At 37.1% G+C, this 21,505-nt stretch overlaps 1 protein-coding gene across 3 annotated transcripts in view; it reads left to right on the top strand.

The window, feature by feature from the left end:
- Positions 1-21,505, top strand: part of Rabgap1l (RAB GTPase activating protein 1 like) — a 569,277-nt gene that overhangs the window by 67,742 nt on the left and 480,030 nt on the right. For all 3 annotated transcript variants that reach the window (XM_051186069.1, XM_051186071.1, XM_051186070.1), the window contains exon 7: positions 100-210. In XM_051186069.1, coding sequence (XP_051042026.1) covers positions 100-210 — 111 coding nt within the window. The remainder of the gene's footprint in view (positions 1-99; positions 211-21,505) is intronic.

Raw genomic sequence — 21,505 nt, 5'->3', positions numbered from 1 at the left:
CAAGAAAAAAAAATAGTGTTCTTGGCTTAATACTTTATTGTCTTGTCATTTTTATTCTATTATAGTGGTGCTAATTTTTGTTCTTTTTGAATATTTCAGTCCCGTGCCTAAGGATAGAGATAAATTTTATTTCAAAATAAAGCAAGGAGTAGAGAAGAAGGTTGTAATTACAGTTCAGCAACTCTCTAACAAAGAATTAGCTATTGAGAGGTAAGCAGCTTGTTTTTGTATCATAGCTCAGACTGGGATTGCCATTGTTAATGTGTTTCAGATGCTTTCAGATGCTTGGAATTGAATCTCAGCTGTACTGCTCACTGTGGCTTTTCAGTGTATCTTGTTTCTGTTGTCTTTCTCTTCCCACCTCTCCCTCCCTCTTACCCCCTAATGCCTCTACAGAGCTCCTCTCACTCTTCAATCCCTTTTTGTTCATATTCTCTTTTTTGGATTAACACTTATTTACATGAAAGGAAATCAGTTATTTTTATTTGTATCTTTTAAAGCTTCTGAAATTCCAGTTGATTTAATGGGAAAATATTTGTGTATCCATTCATAGGAATTTTTTTAAGTAAATAAGTGTTTCAGAGGGCCAAAAAATTGTATATAAAATCAATAACATAATCATTCCTCCCAAAATTCGATGTTGGATGGCAGTTATTATCTATAATGTAATATATGTTTAGTGGTTGACAGAAAACAAAGGAGAAAAATGGACAAGAATACAAATAGAGAAATCCCTGGAAAGTTATTCAGATGGTTAGCAAACACATCTAAACTCTCAAGTTACAAATAAATAAAATGCAAATTAGAGAAACCATACGATATCCAATATGAAGTACAGGTGGGGATATGAGAAAAAAGGTATTCTTTTTTTTTCTTTTTTAATTTTTTTATTTATTATTTTTCTTTTTATTTATTTATTTTTATTTAATTTTATATAACAAAGTCCAATTAAATGAAAACAAACATTTATACACAATATTTGGGAATTTGGGCGTCGTTCTTTCCAAACTACTTCCTGCTGGTAAGGGGCGCTGTCTTGGGGGATTCGAAGAAGATTCAGATATCCTAGCTGTAGTCTGTAGGGCTGTTTTGTGCAGCTCTTTTGAATGTAGGATCACCTGGTACTCTGTTTCAGGCGGTCTGGTGTGATCAAACCACATTAGTCTGGAAGGAATCCACATCTTTTCATTTTCTGTGGAAACAAAAATAGAAATCCTTTTCCCCAGTAACTTGTTCTTCAACTTAAATTTTGGAGTCAAAGCATTTTTTTTTTTTAAATTTATTATTTTACATGTCGATCCCAGTTCCCTCTCCCTCCCTCCCTCCCCTCCAGCCCTCCCTCCCTCCTTCCCTCCCTTTTGCCCTCTCTGCCCTCTCCCATGCACTCTAAAAACCCTCCCCTCCCAACCCCCCACCACAATACCATATGTAGGGGAATGCCATCCAGTTGGGGTCATGTAGATCTGACAGGTCCTATGAAGTAGGGACTAGGGCTTCTCTCCTATCTCTAGAATAAGGCAGTTATCCCTCCATGGGGGATATGTTTGCAAAGTCCTTTTGTGCACCAGGGATACATCCTGGCTGTACTGTCTGAGGTCTCTTAGACTGCTCAGACCTTCTGGCTGAGACCCATATTCAGGGGGGTCCGAGTCAGTCCCCTGTTGGCTTCCCAGCTATCAGTCTAGTGGCCCTTAGCTCCTCCTTGTTCAGGTAAGCTGTCTCTATGTACTTCTACCGCATGGTCTTGTCCTCTCCATTTGCTTCTGGGGAGAAAAAAGGTATTCTTATTTATTAATGGAATTATCAAGTGTTGCATACACTCAAAAACAAAACAAAACAAAACAAAAAACCAAACCAAGCCAGGCAGTGGTGGCATACTCTTTTAATCCTAGCACTTGGGAGACAGAGGCAGGTGGATTGCTGAGTTCAAGGCCAGTCTGGTCTACAGAGTAAGTTCCAGGACAACCATTGAAACTCTGTTTTGAAACAAACAAAAAACCCAAGACAAAACAAAAACAAAAATACCCCCGCCAATTCCACAACAAAATAAAAATAAAAACCAAAAAACCAAATTAGTCTGGTAATATAGTTAAAAAAAAAAAAAAAGACCTATAGTTGGATATAGGAGTTTCATTCTCAGTGAAATTATAGTATTGACTACCATTGTCCATGGATATATATTTGTTTGATGTGTGTGTGTATGTGTGTGTGCATATGAGCATATGTGTATGAGTATAGAGGCCATGGTCTTAGGTGTTGTTCCTCCTCAGGTGCTGTCTGCCTTTGTCTTTGAGACAGGCTCTCTCATTGGCCTGGAGCTTGTTGGTTTGGCTAGGATAGCTGACCAGTATCCCTAAGGATTTGCCTCTCTCCATCTTCCCAGGCTTTTTTTAAAATTTTTGAAATGATTTATTTTTATTTTATATGCATTAGTGCTTTGCTTGCATGCATGTCTCTGTAAGGGTGTTGGATTCCCTGAAACTGGAGCTACAGACAGTTGTTGAATCCAGGTCCTCTGGAAGAGCAGCTTGTACTCTTAACCACTGAGCCATCTCTCAAGAGACAGAGAGAGAACACTTTTGCCTACTCTTATATTCATAAAATAATTTTATTCACTCTCTTCAGTAGTGTTCAATGTTAATGTCTTTGTCATCACATAGGCTACTTAGAGCATAAATATTTTTTTCCAGAGCACATCACCTCAACTTCTGCAGCTTAAATTACTTGAGAGAAACCTTTTTAATTACTATGTTATTATCATTAGACATTTTCAAAGACATTTATCCATGTTAGGATAATTGTTTTTAAAAGTAATTCTACATATTACTACCTACTATATTACTTTTATTCTATTTCTTTTTCTCCTTCCTTCTCTTTTTATGATAGAGATTGAAGCTAGGACATTGCAAATGCTAGATAAGTACTACCCTTGAACTGTATCTCCAGCCCTCAATTTATTAATTTATTATTTATTTGACAGGATCCCATGTAAACCAGACTGATTTTGAACTCTTTATGTAGTTAAACATGACCTTGAACTTACTGATCTTCCTGCCTCCACCTTATAAGTTGCCAGAATTACTGGCAGGTGGCACCATAACAGGCTACCTCTATTATTTTTTTTAAGTTAAAATTTAATTTTATTTAAGTTCTGTGTGTGGATATTTTGCTTTCATGATCACCTGCAACTGGAGCTACAGATGCTTGTGAGCTGACATGTGGGCCTAGAAAGTGAACCCAGTCCTTTGGAAGATCATTCATTGTTCTTAACTACTCAGCTGATTTACTTACTTTTATTTTTATTTGCATGAGTGTTTTGCCTTCCTGTATGTCTTTATACCTTGTGCATGCAATGTTTGAGGATACCAGAAGAGGGTGTTGGATCTGTTTGGAATCGGAGTTACATATGCTTGTTAGTGCCTGTGTTGGTGCTGGGAATTGAACCCACATCCTCTGGAAGAGCTGTTAATTCTTTTAACATTGAGCCATCTCTCCAGTCCTTTATTTCATCTTCCATCGAAAAAGAGAAATTGTATATGTTCGAGACTGTACAAATTTTTTCACAGAGTGATTATTTTGCTATAGCAATATTTCCTCAATTCTAGATAACCTTTATTAATGTATATTATGTGTCTAATGTTTGTTTCATTCATTTATTCAGGGTACTTCTATCATATTCACTCTCCATCACCCTTTTCTACTGTCCTCTCATCTTGTTTTTCTCCTCTTCTTCCAAATGTATCTTTCCCCTTATATTTTGATGCCACTCTCACTGTAGATTACATTTCCCTATAGATGACATATTTTTTTATGTTTGAATAAGACTCCGTTATGTATATTTTCTTTATCCATTCATCCATTACAGGTACCTAGTTTTTTCTATGACGTACTGCAGTAGCATGGATGTGCAGGTATCTCTATTGTGTGTTGAGTCCTTCATTTCTTTCTTATTCTATACTAGAGTGGTACTATAGGAGCAGATGGTCGTTCTGTTTCTAATTTTGTGAGGCACTGCCATAGTGATTTCCATAATGACTGCATTAATTTGCATCCCCAAATGTGAATGAGGAATTTACTCCTCAATCCTCTCATCATCACCGGCATTTGCTTCTTGTCTTCTTGATGCTAGGCATTCATTTTAGCTGCATCAAGATGGAATCTCAGTGTAGGTTTTAATTTGTATTTACTTGATACCTAAAGAATGCTGATGGCTTTTTCATGGATTTATCAGTCATTTGTACTTCTTTGAGGACTATTCAATTCATTTTCTCATTCGTTGATTGGATTACTGTTTTTTTTTAAGTTTTAATTTTTATGTGTTTAAAAAAATCACTTAACAGATGGACAGCTGGTAAAACTTTGTCTCATTCTGTGGGTGTCTCTTCACGCCAATGCTTATCACTTTTGCAGAAGCTCTTTAATGTGTGTAGTCTCAGTTGTTAATTCTTGTTGTTATATTCTGGTCTATTAGAGTTCTATTGAGAAAGTCATCACCTAGATTCACATCTGGAAGTATTTTCTGCATGTTTCTTTTTTTCCTAATAGCTCAAAATTATAAGGTCTTTGATCCATTTAGAGTTGATTTTTCTAGCAGGGAGATAATTGTCTTGATGATAATCTCAAACTTTCTACTATGGGTTATATTTAGCAATGGCTAATAAATTCATGCTGAAGTTTTTGGTTCTTTTTTCATTCTTTTTGTTAGATGATCTCTGCACTATGCAAATGGGAATTGACTTGGGATTGCTAGAACAATTCTTCCTTTAACAGAGTTAATTGTCCATGATATGGAAAATTTTGCAAATACTTAGTTTAATCTGTTTTGAAAAGAAACAAACCTTGCCTTTTATTTTGCCAAATGTATTTAATGCCTTTAAATCAAAAATTGTAAATGGTGAGATTTAATTATCCAGTAGGTGGCAGTCTCATCAAGAACATTCTTAACACTTGAGTCTACTACACAGCTACTAACAATTATATTGTAGTAGAAAGAGTTGATGTGGAAAGTATATATTTCAGACTATGTAATTTGAGCATGTCTTGTCAAGGAGAATAAAATTTGTTAAAAATAAATATATGAAAAATAAAAATGTAAAATTTTCATTACACCCCAAAGTAGAAAGAATAGTACATTGAACCCTAGGGGCACTTAGCACCCATCTGGAATTCTAATTATTTGGTTTTTGTTTTTGTTTATTTTGAAGACTTTATTTTTTATTAGGAAACAAGTCACTGTTTCTTTGCACTCAAGGGCACCTCATATTTGTTATTTCATATATTGATATTGATACACTGAAGTTGTTTCAACCCTTATCAGAAAGTTCTATGTTTATCTCAGCTCCTAGCACAGTACTTGAGATACAGAGTTGCCTTATTTAACACTTTCTCCTCTGAGGACTGTTCTAGGCATTGTGACATATGAGTGTAGGTACTACTGTGTTGTTTGAGAGTTGAAGAAAGTGAGGCATGGAGGTGTAATACCTTGCCTGTGGTCAGACAGATAATTTTGAGTTGAGTATGTCTATTACTAGAATTCATGTTTCTATTTTTCTACTTTTTTTTTTTTTTTACAAATTCAGATGAATGGATGAAGTGTATAAAATTTTTATTCCCTAAAATCTATTGAGCTATGAAATACATTATTTAACCCTGTATGTAATAAACTAAATTAAAAAGAGATATGAGAACTGTTCCCTGTTTCTATAATTTCTATTTTTTCCTTTTCTGACATACTCATGTTAGATATGACATATAAAGCTTTAAGAACTGGACACAAAATAGAGAACACTAACAGTAATTGTTATGTTTGTGCTTAATTTTTGATAGCTATTAGATGATTTAATTTTGATGGCAACTGAGGAAGAAAGATGTTATTATGATTACTACATTTGTGTAGATGATGGAGCAATGGCTTAACAGTAGTAACTCATGTCAATAGAGCCAGGATTTAACTGATGCTATCTGATTTCCAAGTATTTGTATTCTTAAGGATGGAATGTAATTAGATCTTGATTACATACTAGACTTAAACTTAATCAAAGAAATGCAAAGATAAATTGGTCATCTTTGATGAATTTCAGAATAAATTGAAAGTGATAACATAAATGTAGGGCACCCAAATAATCTTTGAGTGACTTCAAATCTACCATGCTCTGAGAGAAAAGCCAAGTGATTTATGGAACAGAAAACTAACAGTAACAACTGAGATGGGAAAAACAAGGTGATTGTTTACTTATATGAAGTACTGAAGGGCTGCATGTTAAAATACAGTTGTCATTGATCAGGTCAAGCTCTTCCATTGCTTCCAAAGCAGAAATGATCATTTCTGATCTTGATCAGTTATCTTCCCTCAGGTTTTAGTATCACCACGTAGAAATACTGTGAAATGTTTTCCTAGATTCTGGCACATTGATGGAGATTTCAAAGGCTGTACTTAGCATTTAAAATATTATTACTAATAATATTATTATATATTACATATTATAAAAATATATAATATAAAATATTATAATCATTATAGTGTCAATTATCAACCACTTGGATGCTTTGAATAGATTTTCAGTTCATGCTTCATGATAAAACAGAAAGAGGTATCTTTTTTCATATTAGTTTTTTGAAGAATTGGTTTTGATAAGCATTACTTTTGATTTTGCATGTGCATGAAACAGTTCAGGAAAACAATACTCTATATGTTAGTAGATGGAATGTTTTATACTTTCTTAACAACAAGAAGTATTCTGATGTTGGTAATTGTAGGCTGTGTGGAAGGGTATTTGGGAAGAGATTTTAATTCATGGTATTACTGCATCATTCTGTTCCCAGGGTTCTCTTCTTGTCTTGTATGCTACTAGCTAGAATGAATTAATGCTTCCACAGCTTGAGTACAATGATTAGCTTTTCTGAAATCACACAATTCAGTTTGCACTAAGAGCTGACATTGCTAGAAGAGAAGGACTTACATGAGTTACTCTTTTTTAAATTAACATCTCATTACCATTTTGACAAAGTTCATATAATGGGGGATAATGGGATATTTCTGTACATGTGTAAATGTTGTATCTTAACATCCATTTACCTTTGCTATAACACCTTCCCCCTCTATGCTTAGCATTTTTATTTGTCTTTTCAAAGGATCTTGTAAGGAGTAAGTTATCCCCACCAGTCTGGTCCCACTAAGGCGTGTATGAGATATAAATGCTGTTGGCCAGTTACTTGTTTCTTATCGGCTAGCTCCGTCTTAAGTATTAACCCATTTCTATTAATCTAAGTATTTCCACGTGGTCTCATCTTACCGGAGAGGGGCTGGCATTGTGCTCTCCCTGGTCTCTCCATGCTGACCCCTTCTTACTACTTCCTCGAATCCTCCTTGTCTCCTAATCCCGCCTATCTTGCTTTCCTATTGGCCAACAGTGCTTTATTCATTAACCAGTATGAGAAACATATTTACAGAATGACATCTCCCATCATCTCCTCTTTTCTGTCTAAATAAAAAGAAGGGTTTTAACCTTAGCATAGCAAAATATATCACACAACAGTTATCAAATAAGAATCACAGTTAACAGTATTTAGTCCATTAACATTTAGTAAGATTTAAGAAAATATTCCATCATCTATTCTATCTTTGTGAGTCTAAAGTCCTATATGTAATTTATCTTTAAGCCTAACTAAGGAAAACTATAACCATAACTATTTGTCTTCAACTCCCTCAAAGACCACAGAAGGATAATATATAAACTCTAGAAATGACAGAGACAACTCACTGCCTGGTCAGTCACCAGAAGTTCTTCTGTAATCTTGCATCTTCAGCTCATAGGCCATAGGAGGAAACTAAATTGTCCACCTGTATTGGCAGTCTGTCAGTCACTTGTCTCTGTGTCCAGCAGACTGTCTGGCAGACTCTTCCATGAAGCAGGAACCTGTAGCAATGTCCTTCTTGTATCAGCAGTCACTTTCCTGTGGGTCTTGCATGTCCAGTTTATACAGCATAAAGTCAAACAGTCCAGACAAGAGCAGTATCTTGTCCAAATGGCTAGTCTTGCTATATTGAAAGTAAACTTCATAACACGTTTCTTCGATGTCCATCTTCCTTTCTGACGCAGGTGGTATTGCCAGGAGCATTTATGTCTCACTGTCAAGAAAAACCCTAAACCATTTTAAATGCCATATTTTGTAGGTCTTTGAAAGGTTTGAAGAATATCTATTTATCTCAAATACATCTCTATATATCTAGAAATCCTAACTCACTTAACTATAAGTTTTGACTATTATAACTATGTATAATCTGCACTAAGTTATATATTACATTTCTAACTGAGCTATATAAACACAATACCTAAACAAGAGGAGAAATATACTTAATCACAAAATTGACCTTAAATTTGTATCAATAAATGAAAATCCATTCCAACACAAAGTATTCATATCTATACCATAATTCCCTTTTTACCTTTAAAAAGAGATTGGTTGTGGTCACTAACCATTTATAACCAAGCCCACTTTAATGAAAACATTTATAAACAATATTTAGGAATTTGGATGTCGTTCTTTCCAAACTACTTCCTGCTGGTAGGGGGCGCTGTCATGGGGATCCTAAGAAGATGCAGAAATCCTGGCTGTAGTCTGCAAGGCTGCTATGTCCCAACTGTTTGGGGATCCTAAGAAGATGCAGAAATCCTGGCTGTAGTCTGCAAGGCTGCTACGTCCCAACTGTTTTGAATGTTGGATCACCTGGGACTCTGTTTCAGGGGGTCTGGCTTTCTCAAACCACATTAGTCTGGAAGGAATCCACAGCTTTTCATTTCTGTGGAAACAAAAATAGAAATCCTTTTCCCCAGTAACTTGTCTTTAGACTTTAAATTTTGAAGTCAAAGCATTTTTAAAATATATAAATTGGATTGATCCAGCAGCATTTATTTTAATAGTTGTTATTTCTTCATCAGTCAAACGATACCTAGACAATATGCTGTACAGTATCCAGATTCTCTCCATCTTTACGTGGCTTTTTTATTACTTTGTTTCTTTTTATTTTTTTCATTTTTTGAGACAGGCTTTCTCTTTGTAACTTTTATCTGTCCTGGAATTCACTCTGCATACCAGGTTTACTTTGTAATCACAGAGATCTATCTGCTTGCCTCCGTCTCCCAAGTGTTGGGATTAAAGGCGTGTGCCACCACACCCAGCTGTTCTCTGTCTTTTTTATTCTTTTTTAAACCATTTTATCCTTTTTCTCTTCCAAGCCCACATATATTTTAAAACACAGTGTAAACCTTTAGCTTTTTCTTAACATGAATCTGTCTTTACTGTAAATCTTTATCTTTTTCTGGCCATGAGTCTTTTATCCGGTAAACAACAACATTGCTAAAATGAAATCCACAGTTTTAGTTGTGGTCTATCCAAGATGGCAGCGGCTATTTCACCGCCAGCATTGAGAGCTGTGCTTACTGCCTTGGTCTGCACTGCCACCCAGCAGCATGTTGCCGGCTTGGAGATGGGGTCACTGCCATAGCCAGCTCTGGTAACACACCAATAAATTGTTAGAAGTGGTTCTTCAAAGCTGTGTGGTTTTTTTGCTGCTTATGCTGAGTCAGGAAATCTCCCTTAAAGGAGCCGTGCAAATCTCTGTTTGTCTCTAGCAAAACAGAGTCCAACTGAGAAAAATGCTGCTACCAAGAAGTCTTGCTTGTCTCTGTTCTTTTGTTTCTAAAATCCTTTTTAAGCTTTTCTTCAGTTTTAAGTGAAAGTTCTTATTAGCCATGTTGCTGCACCATATATAAGGAGTAAGTTTTCCCCGCTGGTTTGGTCCCACCATGGCGCCAGCCCCAATTAACACACAGAGACTCTGTATTAGATATAAATGCTGTTGGCCAGTTACTTGTTTCTTTTTTTTTTAATGTTCATATTTCATTTTATTTTTATTTATTTATTTATTTTACATAACCAAATCCATTTAAATGAAAACAAATATTTATAGAAAATATTTGGGAATTTGGGCGTCGTTCTTTCAAAACTACTTCCTGCTGGTAAGGGGCGCTGTCTTGGGGGATTCTAAGAAGATGCAGAAATCCTGGCTATAGTCTGTAAGGCTGCTTTGTCCAGCTGTTTTGAATGTAGGATCACCTGGTACTATTTCAGGTGGTCTGGCTTGATCAAACCACATTAGTCTGGAAGGAATCCACATCTTTTCATTTTCTTTCTTTTTTTTTAATTTTATTTTTTATTATTTTTAAAATTTATTTTATATAACAGAGTCCATTTAAATGAAAACAAACATTTATAGACAATATTTGGGAATTTGGGTGTCATTCTTTCCAAACTACTTCCTGCTGGTAAGGGGCGCTGTCATGGGGGATTCTAAGAAGATTCAGAAATCCTGGCTGTAGTCTGTAAGGCTGCTTTGTCCAGCTGTTTTGAATGTAGGATCACTGGTACTCTGTTTCAGGCGGTCTGGCTTGATCAAACCACATTAGTCTGGAAGGAATCCACAGCTTTTCATTTTCTGTGGAAACAAAAATAGAAATCCTTTTCCCTAGTAACTTGTCCTTGAACTTAAATTTTGGAGTCAAAGCATTTTTTTTTTATTTAATTTATTATTTTACATGTCGATCCCAGTTTCTTCTTCCTCCCTCCCCTCCCTCCCTCTCTCTCTTCCTCCCTCCTTCCCTCCCTTTTACCCTCTCTGCCCTCTCACATGCACCCTAACCACCCTCCCCTCCCATCCCCCCACCCCAATTCCATATGTAGGGGAATGCCATCCAGTTGGGGTCATGTAGATCTGACAGGTCATATGAAGTAGGGACCAGGGCTTCTCTCCTGTCTCTAGATTAAGGCAGTTATCCCTCCATGGGGGATGTGTTTGCAAAGTCCTTTTGTGCACCAGGGATACATCCTGGCTCCACTGTCTGAGGTCCCTTAGAGTGCTCAGTCCTTCTGGCTGAAACCCATATTCAGGGGGCCTGAGTCAGTCCCATGCTGGCTTCCCAGCTATCAGTCTAGTGGCTGTTAGCTCCTCCTTGTTCAGGTAAGCTGTCTGTATGTGTTTCTGCCGCCTGGTCTTGTCCTCTCCATCTGTATCTGGGTTCTAGTTCGACTCAGTGTTTATGTATGGGTGTTTGCTCCTGTTTCCAACAGGCATTAGTTGAGAGCTCCATGGATAAGTTAGTTGTTGATATCACTCTCCGGGAAGGGCATTTATGATAGCCTTTCCATGGAAGCTCAAATTGTTAGTTGGGAGAAGTCTTGTAGTTCTCTAGACCTTTCTTTGTGTTCAATTTTATCTTCAAACCAATATTGGCTCCTTCTTTTATGTTCTCTCTCTGTCTCTCTGTCTGTCTGTCTGTCTGTCTGTCTGTCTCTCTCTCTCTCTCTCTGTCTCTCTGTCTCTCTCTTTCCTGTCTTCTATTCCTAACCAGGCTCAATCATCCTGGTCGCACATGTTTTCCTTTCCTCCCCCTTGTTTTCTCCTACTTCTCTCTCCATTCGCTGTCTCCCCCCCCCCCGCTTCTCCCGAGCTCTGGGGGACTTGTTCCTTCCCAGTTCTGTGAGGGACTTTATATGAATCTCTTAGAATACAGCTTGTATCCTAGTTCCTCTGGTGGTGTGAATTATAGGCTGGTGATCCTTTGATCTAGGTCTAAAATCCATGTATGAGTGAGTACATACTGTGTTCCTCTTTTTGTGACTGGGTTACCTCATTCAGGATGGTTTCTTCAAGTGCCATCCAGTTACTTTTTTCTTATTGGCTAGCTCTGTCTTAAGTATTAACCCATTTTTATTAATGTATTTCCACGTTACAGAATGACATCTCCCAACAGGATCTTTTAATGTCATCTTGTTACTCCCCATCTTACTCTACACCTCTCTAATGTCTATCTACTGTTCCATACTTCTTCAGGCTGAATTTTGATTTTATTTTATATGAAAGAACTTGTAGTATTTTGATTTTTTGGTATCTAACTTGTCTCTGTGCCAATTTAATGCAAATGACTGCATCTTATTGTATGTTTTTATGTGTATGTTTGTATTTATTTGTGTGTGGGTTCACATGTGTGCATATGGAGTTCAGAGGTCACTTTTTACTACACAGCACTCCTGTGTTTGTGTGTGTGTGTGTTCTATGTACATGTTTGTGTTATGTGTGTGCAGCATGTGTATGTTGCCCAGATGGTCTTTGGCAACTCTATACCTTACTTTTATTTTTAAGATTCTTGTTCTGTGTATGTATGTATGATGTATATTTGAACATGTGTGCTGTCTCACACTCCTGGTGTTGGTTTTTCCCTTTTTCCTTTATGTGGACTTTCAGGGATAGAATACAGGTTTTCAGGTGTGGTTTGAATGAGAGATCCCCAGTAATACCAGGCATTTGAACACTTGATTCTCAGGTGATGGTGCTGTTCGGGAAATTAGGTTGTTATTGGAGGAAGTATATTAGTGGAGGCTGGCTTTGAAAGTTTAAAGACTGCTGTTGTTTTAAGTTGTTTCTTTCTGCTTTGTGATTCTGGTTCAAGATGTGAGCTCACAGCTTTCTTCTACAGCTACAGTGCTTTCTCTCCATTATAACAGGTTTCAACCCTCTAGAACTGTAAGACCAAATACATTCTTTGTTCTTTAAGTTGCTTGGTCATAGTGTTTGATCACAGAGGCAGAAGAGTAAATAATATAGAAGTTGTTATCAGAGCATGGGCTATTGTGACAGACCTGACTGTGATTTAAAAAAAAATTTTTTTTTTTGAGGACTGTGGCGGATTTTGGAGCTGTGAATTTAAAGTACAATTAAACACTGTAAAATGAGCTTAATCCTTCTAATAGAAGCCTGAAAACCAGTAGTTGAGAGCTGTATGGACTGTCCAGATTCAGTTTAGGAGGGTTAAGAGGGGAACAATATTAGTAAATGGGCTAGAGACCATTATTACGATTTTTTGTTTTTTGAGACAGGGTTTCTCCGTGTAGCCTTGACTTTCCTGGAACTCACTTTGTAGACCATGCTGGCCTGGAACTCAGAGATCTGCCTGCCTCTGGTCCCAAGTGCTGGGATTAAAGGTGTGCAACACCACCCCCTGGCTATTGTGGATTTTTTTTTTTTTTTTGATAAAGAATATGGCTGCTTTTTCTTTTGTCCCAAGAATCTGTCTGAGGCTAAATTGATTAATTTTAGATGAATTTTATTGGTAGAGGTGACTTCAAGATACTTAATATTGACTGTCACACATATATTAATGACTACTTTTACACAAGTCTGCAATAAATACAAAACAACCAGGGCAGAAAGAACTAAAATTTGTACAGTTTGGAGAGGAAAGGAACACTGACAAGATTAATGTTATAGTCAGGGCTTATACTGGAAGAGAGGCTGCAATTGTTAAGATTAGTGCCCGTAAGAAGAGGCCAGATCTGCAGTGGAATTAAGGGAGGGGCTTCCTCAGGGAAAGAACCCACCCAGGGAAGCTGCCAACTGGAGAAAAAGAGCATAAGGTATTTTCTGCTCCTGGGAGGCAACTGCAGTCAAAAACTGCTGCTGCCTGGTCTACAGAGTGAGCTCCAGGGCAGCCAGGGTTACACAGAGCAAACCTGTCTTGAGAAAAACTAAAACAAACCAAAAATTTCTGTTGCTAATGTGGCTGAAGGGGGCCAGCTGGCAGCTGAAGTTGCCAGTGTCATGCATGTTACAGTTTAAAAAACAGCACAGTTTTGAGAGAGATACCATCACTCACTATAACATCTGTTATTTTTCTGTGTGGCACACCTTTATTTATCATTGTGTTTGAATAAAGCTATTTTATATTTATGTGCCATATTTTCTTTTTAAAAATATTTAAAATAACTTAATTAAAATTCTTTATTTTTATTTGTATTGGTATTTTGCCTGCATAGGTCTGTGTGAAGCTACAGACAGTTGTGAGCTTCCATGTGGGTGCTGGGAATTAAATCCAGGTCCTCTGGGAGAGCAGCCCAGTCCTCTTAACCACTGAGCCATTGCTCTAGCCCCTGTATTTTCTTTCTCTATCCATCCATCAGTGGATGAATAGGCTGATTATATAATTGGTTATAGGTTGTGTGTTGACTTGGTATTTTTTCCCTGTATATACTCAGGAGTGGTATAGTTGGATCACATGATAGTTTTATTTATAGTATACTGAGTAATCTCCACACTAATTTGCATAGTGACTGTGCTAATTTGACTTTCCACCAACAAAATATGGGATTTATTTCTCCCACTGAATTCTTCCTACTATTTGTTGTTTGATTTCTTCATAATGGAGTGAGATGGAATCTCAATTTATTGTTGATTTGCATTTTCACAATAAATAAGTGTGTTGAACATTTTTTTTCATGTAATTATCGGTTATTTGCACTGCTCAATTCATTTTCCAATTTATTGATTGGGTTATTTTCCATTTTTGGATGCTTGATTTTTTTTGGGGGGGGTGTTATTTATATATTCTGTATATTATCCCTGGCAGACAGACATCTGACAAAGGTTTTCTTACAGCTTGTAGGCAGTCTCTTTATGCTGGTAATTATTTCCTTTGCTATGCAGAAACCTTTTAAGTTTTAATTTGGATGCAATTTCATGTACAATTTATGCTGTTAAGTGTTGGGCTGTTAGAGTCATATTCAGGGAAATTTTGCCTCTACCTACATCACTTTTTTGTTTTGATCTTTGGAACATATTATTTCACTCCCTGAAGTGCTGACTAGTTTGGAACTCATTATGTAGACAGGATAGCAATTCTCCTGTCTCAGCCTTCTGAATGCTGAGATTATAGGCATGGACCTCCATGCCCAGATGTGTGTCTATATTTTCACTTGTTTTCCATTGCAAGTTTCAGTCTTTCAAATCCTACATTAAGGCTTTTGGTCCATTTTGGGTTGTAGAACTTCTGTACTTGGGGATTTATAATTTTAAATTAAAAAAGTAATTGAGACTTGTTTGGTGACCTGATATATGGTCTACTCAGGAGAATGTTCCATGTGCTGATAATAAAAATTTTATATTCAGCAGCTGAATGTTTTCATATATATTCATTGTATATGTCCCAATTTAAATGTTTGCTTGTTGACTTTTTGTTTGGATCATCTGGCCCTACAGGAAAGTGGGAGCTGAAGACTGGCGTATGTGCTTTTTCCTTTTTTTATTTAATAGTACTTGAGGGTTTCATGTTAGGAAAATACATGTTTATACTTGTTGCATCTTGTTTAACTGTCCCTTTTGTTAATAAATAATGACCTTAATTATTTCTTAACATTTCCTTAATGTTTACTTTATTTGATAATGTTGCTACTCATGCTTATTTTTTTTTCTATTTTCATTAGCATGACTTTTTTTTCCCCTAGCTTTTTATTGTTAGTCTATGCTTATCATTACCTACAGCTGGTATTTTGTTTTTCTTTTAAAAAATTCATTCAGCATATGTCTTCTGGTGGTGAATTTAATCTACTCTTATTCTATGTTGTTTGTAAGCATGAACTTTCTATCATGATGGTAACATTCTGCTTGTTTTATAAAAATTTGATCCTTCCATTTCTTTTAGTATTTCTTTGTGATTAGGTAGTTTTCTGATACACATTTAATTCACTTTCCTTTCTTAGATGCATCTGTTGTTCTAGTGAATTAGTTAAGTGATATTGCTCATCATCATTTAATTTCTAGTGTTGGATTCCCTGAAGTATTTCTTAGAATGCTGGCCTGGTGGTGATAAATCCCTTCTGTTTTTGCTTATCTATATATTTCCTTTAGTTTTAAAGATAATTTTGTTTGGTGTAGTATTTTTTTTTTTTTTATGTAGCTTGACTATCTTTCCCTCTATTAAGAAATATGCATTGAACTTTCCATTACATATAACTTGATATTTTTCTTTTGTTTGCTATTTGAATATAGTATGTCTTTGTGAAGGCTCTATTTTTCTACTTTAGTTGTATCTGGTTTAAGATATTTGTGCTTCTTAGATGTTCATGTCCATGTTTGATGATTTGGAAATTTTCATCCATTGTTTTGCAAAAACGTTTTCATTGCCCCTTTCCTTTTCTTCATCTTCTGGAATCACCAGAATCCATATTTATGATCTGGCAGTGTGTTGCATTAATTTTGTAGGTTTTTTTTCTTGTTTTTCCCTGCCTTTTTTACAACTGTCTTCAAGTACAGAAATTCTATTTGATTTGATCTGCTATGGAAGCTTTCTATGATTGAGAACTCATAGTTGAGTTCTCAAATTCCAACATTTCTGATTTTTAAAGGTAATTTCTGTGTAGTGAGTTTCTTATTCATATCCTGCAGTATCTTTTTATTTTGTGTTATTTGTTTAAATTCTCTTGCATCTCTCTGAGTTTCTTTGGGAGCATTATTTTTCATTCATTTTAAATTTCTTATAAATTAGAGTTTATTCCTTTATAATTATTGTTTGCCTTTTTTAGATGCCGTGTTTCCTCTTTTATTTCTTCTGTCCTTATGTTGTCACTTGTGCATGTGATATAATGTTCATTGTTCATTATGAACTAGATTCCTAGAATTGCAGAGTATGGATAGGTCCTTCCTTACTCACTAGGAGAAAGATTGAGTAACCAGCTGCCACTCCAAGACTGAGGGGTGTTTTGAGATCTTCCCTAGACCCTTTCCAGTATATGCAGATGTTTATTGGGACTGTGATCTCTGGTTATTCCTTCTATAGAGTTGGGACTAAGTCAGGATCCTTGAGGTCCCTCTACTGAGACATAGGAGTCTTGTGGCAGTGCTTATAATCCTCATTGGAAATAAAGTTCAGAAACAACGCTCAGGAGGAGCTTTCCTTGCTGGGTCCTGACAAGTATAAAGGTAGGATATTTTAGATTCCAGGTCACACCAAGGAACTGCAGTAAGCAAGTGACTCATGAGCAGCTTGGTGGGGACTTTACCCTATTGGGCTTTGTAAATTCTAAGTGGGAATGGTAGAGAGGAGATAAGTCCAATTTTAGGTAGTGTGCTCTTCACATTCCTCTAAAGTGCCAGCCACACTTTCTACTGCATAGAACGTTCAGTATACTTGTTGTTGTTGTTGATTTGTTTGTTTTGGATTGTCATTTGAAAAGGACACTTACTGTGTATGTATCTCTGGTTGGCTAGCAGCTTATAGTGTAGACCAGGTTGGCTTTGAAGTGACAGAGATCCATCTGCCTCTGCCTTATGACTCCTGGGATTTAAGGTATGTGCTTCCCTACCTGGTGGGGTTAATAAAAAAAAAAAAAATACTCTTAGTTTGAAAAACTATAGACTCAGAAAAATTGTATCAGTATTACAGAAGGGTTTCATGTACATGTACTCAATTTTCTTTAATAGTAGCCCTTTCACACAGTTATAGTTCAGTATCACAGTTAGGAAATTGCCATTAATAAAATCTGTAGACATTAGACTTCTTCGGTGCTCTTGTAGATTTTTTTTTTTTTTGGTAAATAGGATGCTCCTATTTAGTAGTACAAATTTTACAATGTGATGGCTTAAAATATATGTATAATCTGTGGAATATTTATAATATTCCTAATATCAGTTGTCAGATTATTTTTGTCTCCAAATCTCTCATACCTGATCCATGGAACTTAGACAGTACTCCATTTTCAGCAAAGACAATATTCAACAGTGACAGTAGAGGGTGCTGAAGGGACACTTCAGGAAGAAGGTATTTTGCCTTCATATGTGCTATGTTTATTTTTCTCATTTTCCTACAGGTCTGGAAATGTTGTAGTATGCTAACTGCACATGCATATTGTCTCTCCATGAGGCACTCATGTGAACCTCTCGATATAGACATAGTATATTCCAGACTCTGTACCACCTTGCTTATGTGTTGGCATCATGAATTTTGATTTTCTTTGGTGTTCTGCCTGCCACAGTTAGCTGCCTGCATACTGACTTTGCCAGAGAATCCAGCAAACTTTGCTATCCAAAGGGCTGTGATCACTTCTGCCTTTATAGGAAGATCTGAGTGTCCGGGAAAGGATACTCTCCATTCTTTCCTAGTTGGCTTTTACTTGGGATACTTTCCCTTTATAATTATCTTTCTATTACAGTAAATGATTCTTTCTAATTTTAAATCATTTTAAATAATGTCTATATGTCTGTGGTGGGTATGTGCGTATGAGTGTAGGTGTCTGCAGATGTTAGATGAGTTGGTTCCTCTGGAGTTGACATTCCAAGTGGTTAAGGATGGTGGGAGTCAAACTGAGGTGCTCTGGAAAAACAGTATGTGCTGTTAATGGCTGAGTCGTCTCTTCAGCCACGTTAATGGAAGCATTGGAAAAGAAAAAGATAATTTACAAAGATTTTTGAAACCTTTGAAGGGAAGAAGGAGAAAAACCCTAATAATGTTATTTTCATTTTATAGGGGTTTAAGACAACTACTTAATGATGTTAGGTGAATTGTTAAGAATATATATATATATTCTTAACAATATATATATAATATATATATTATTTTTCTTATTTTACATATTGATCCCAGTTCCCTCTCCCTTCCTCCCATGCCCCCTAATTCCCTCTCATCTCATCCGCCCCCACTCACAGGGATGGTGATGCCTTCCATGAGGGATCATCAAAATCTGTCAAGTCATTTGGAGTAAGGACTAGGCCCTCCCTCTTGCCTTTAGCCTAAGGGAGTATCCCTCCATGGGGAATGTGTTCCCAAAGTCCTTTCATGCACCAGGGATACATCCTGGGTCCACAGTCAGAGGTCGCTTAGACTGCCCAGGTCTTCTAACTGAGACCCACATTCAGGGGGTCTGAGTCTGTCCAATGCTGATTTCCCAGCTATCAGTCTGGGGGTCCATGAGCTCCCCCTTGTTCAGGTCAGCTGTCTCTGTGGGTTTCTGTAGCCTGGTCTTGACCCCATTTTCTTATCACTCCTCTCTGTAACTGGATTCCAAGAGTTCGGCACAGTGTTTAGCTGTGGGTGTCTGCTTCTGTTTCCATCAGCTACTAGATGAGAGGGCTCTATGATGACATATAAGTTAGTTATCAATCTCATTATCAGGGAAGGGCATTTAAGGTAGCCTCTCCACTGTTGCTCAGACTGTTAGTTGGGGTCATCCTTGTAGGTCTCTGGACATTTCTCTAGAGTCAGTATTTTTCTTCAAACCTAAACCTGTAATGGCTTCCTCTATTATGATATTTTTTTTTTTTTGTTTGTTTGTTCTTGTCTATTGATCTCCCGACTCAACCTTCCTGGTCCCACTTGTTTTTTTCTCCTCCCCTTCTCTTTCTCCTAACTTCCTCTCCACTCACTGTCTCTCTCTCCCCTCCCAATATGCTCAGGAGATCTTGTTCCTTTCCCCTTCTGTGAGGGACCTTATATGAGTCTCTTAGGTTCCTCCTTGTATCCTAGTTTCTCTGGTGGTGTGAATTATAGGCTGGTGATCTTTTGCTCTATGTCTAACATCCATATGTGAGTGAGTACATACCATGTTCTTCTTTTTGTGACTGGGTTACCTCATTCAGGATGGTTTCTTCAAGTTCCATCCATTTGCCTGAGAATTTCAAGATTCCATTGTTCCCCCCCCCCCCCACGGACTAGTATTTCATTGTGTAAATGTGCCACATCTTTCTCCATTCTTCAGTTGAGGGGCATCTAGGTTGCTTTCAGGTCCTTGCTATTACAAATAATGCTGCTATGAACATTATTGAACTGATGTCTTTGTTTCATGGATTTGGATCTTTGAGTACATGCCCAAGAGCGGAATTGCTGGGTCCTGTGGTAGACTGATTCCCATTTTTCTGAGGAACTGCTATACTATCTCCAAAATGGCTTTACAAGTTTGTACTCCCACCAGCAGTGGAGGAGTGTTCACCTTTTTCCACATCCTCTCCAGCATAAGCTGTCATTAGTGTTTCTAATTTTAGCCATTCTGACAGTAGTAAGATGGTATCTCAAGAGTTGTTTTGATTTGCATTTCTTTGATGGCTAAGGATTTTAAAATTAAATTTTAATTTGTGCATGTGTGTGTATACCAGTGTATTAGTTACTTCTCTATTGCTGTGATAACACACCATGACTAAGGCAACTTATAAAAGAAAGGGTTTAATTGGGCTTATGGTTCTGGAGCATTAGACTGCATGGTGGTGGAGTGAAGGCAGGTGATAGCTCATATCTTCAGCCTCAGGTGGACAGCTCACTGGGAATGGTGGGAATCTTTTGAAACCTCAAAGACTGTGTCCCCAGTGACAAACCCCTCTGATAAAGCCATACCATCTAACCCTTCCGAAAGAGTTTCACCAACTGGGACCAAGTATTCAAATGCACAGACTTATGGGACACATCGTATTCAAACCACTGTAATCAAGGTGCCCTTTTCGGGTTCAGATATGAAATCTTGCAGGAGTTGGTTTTCTCCTTCCATCGTGTGTGAGCTGGGGATTTGACTCAGTTTCAGGTTTTCAAGCTTGGCCACTATTGAGTGCCTTTATGCCCTGATATATCTTTCTGGTATTTGTCATTCTTTCTTGTAAGTAAAAAGCTTGCATTTGTTCTTTACATATTTATTTTGCTATTTTATTTCTATTCTATTTCTATTAGTGTATTTTAAACATCTTTTTTCTCATGTTATTTTTTTCATTATTATTTTCCTATTTTCTGTGCTTTACATAATGTTTTTTTTTCTATTTTTAGTTAATTTTAAGCTTATTTATCTTTTTGGTATTTTTTCTTTTTTTAAATATTTTTTTAATTTATTTTATATAACAAAGTCCATTTAAATGAAAATAAACATTTATAGACAATGTTTGGGAATTTGGGCATTGTTCTTTCCAAACTACTTCCTGCTGGTAAGGGGCGCTGTCATGGGGGATTCGAAGAAGATGCAGAAATCCTGGCTGTAGTCTGTAAGGCTACTTTGTCCAGCTGTTTGGAATGTAGGATCACCTGGTACTCTGTTTCAGGCGGTCTGGCTTGATCAAACCACATTAGTCTGGGAGGAATCCACAGTTTTTCATTTTCTGTGGAAACAAAAATAGAAATCCTTTTCCCCAGTAACTTGTCCTTGAACTTAAATTTTGGAGTCAAAGCATTTTTTTTAATTTATTATTTTACATGTCGATCCCAGTTCCCTCCCTCCCTCCCTCCCTCCTTCCCTCCCTTTTACCATCTCTGCCCTCTCACATGCACTCTAACCACCCTCCCCTCCCATCCCCCACCCCAATTCCATATGTAGGGGAATGCCATCCAGTTGGGGTCATGTAGATCTGACAGGTCATATGAAGTAGGGACCAGGGCTTCTCTCCTGTCTCTAGATTAAGGCAGTTATCCCTCCATGGGGGATGTGTTTGCAAAGTCCTTTTGTGCACCAGGGATACATCCTGGCTCCACTGTCTGAGGTCCCTTAGAGTGCTCAGTCCTTCTGGCTGAAACCCATATTCAGGGGGCCTGAGTCAGTCCCATGCTGGCTTCCCAGCTATCAGTCTAGTGGCTGTTAGCTCCTCCTTGTTCAGGTAAGCTGTCTGTATGTGTTTCTGCCGCCTGGTCTTGTCCTCTCCATCTGTATCTGGGTT

This window comes from Phodopus roborovskii, unplaced genomic scaffold, assembly GCF_943737965.1.
Source record: "Phodopus roborovskii unplaced genomic scaffold, PHOROB, whole genome shotgun sequence".
Taxonomy (NCBI): domain Eukaryota; kingdom Metazoa; phylum Chordata; class Mammalia; order Rodentia; family Cricetidae; genus Phodopus; species Phodopus roborovskii.
Note: the sequence above shows the minus strand (reverse complement) of the source record. Positions and strands in the feature narration are given on the sequence as shown.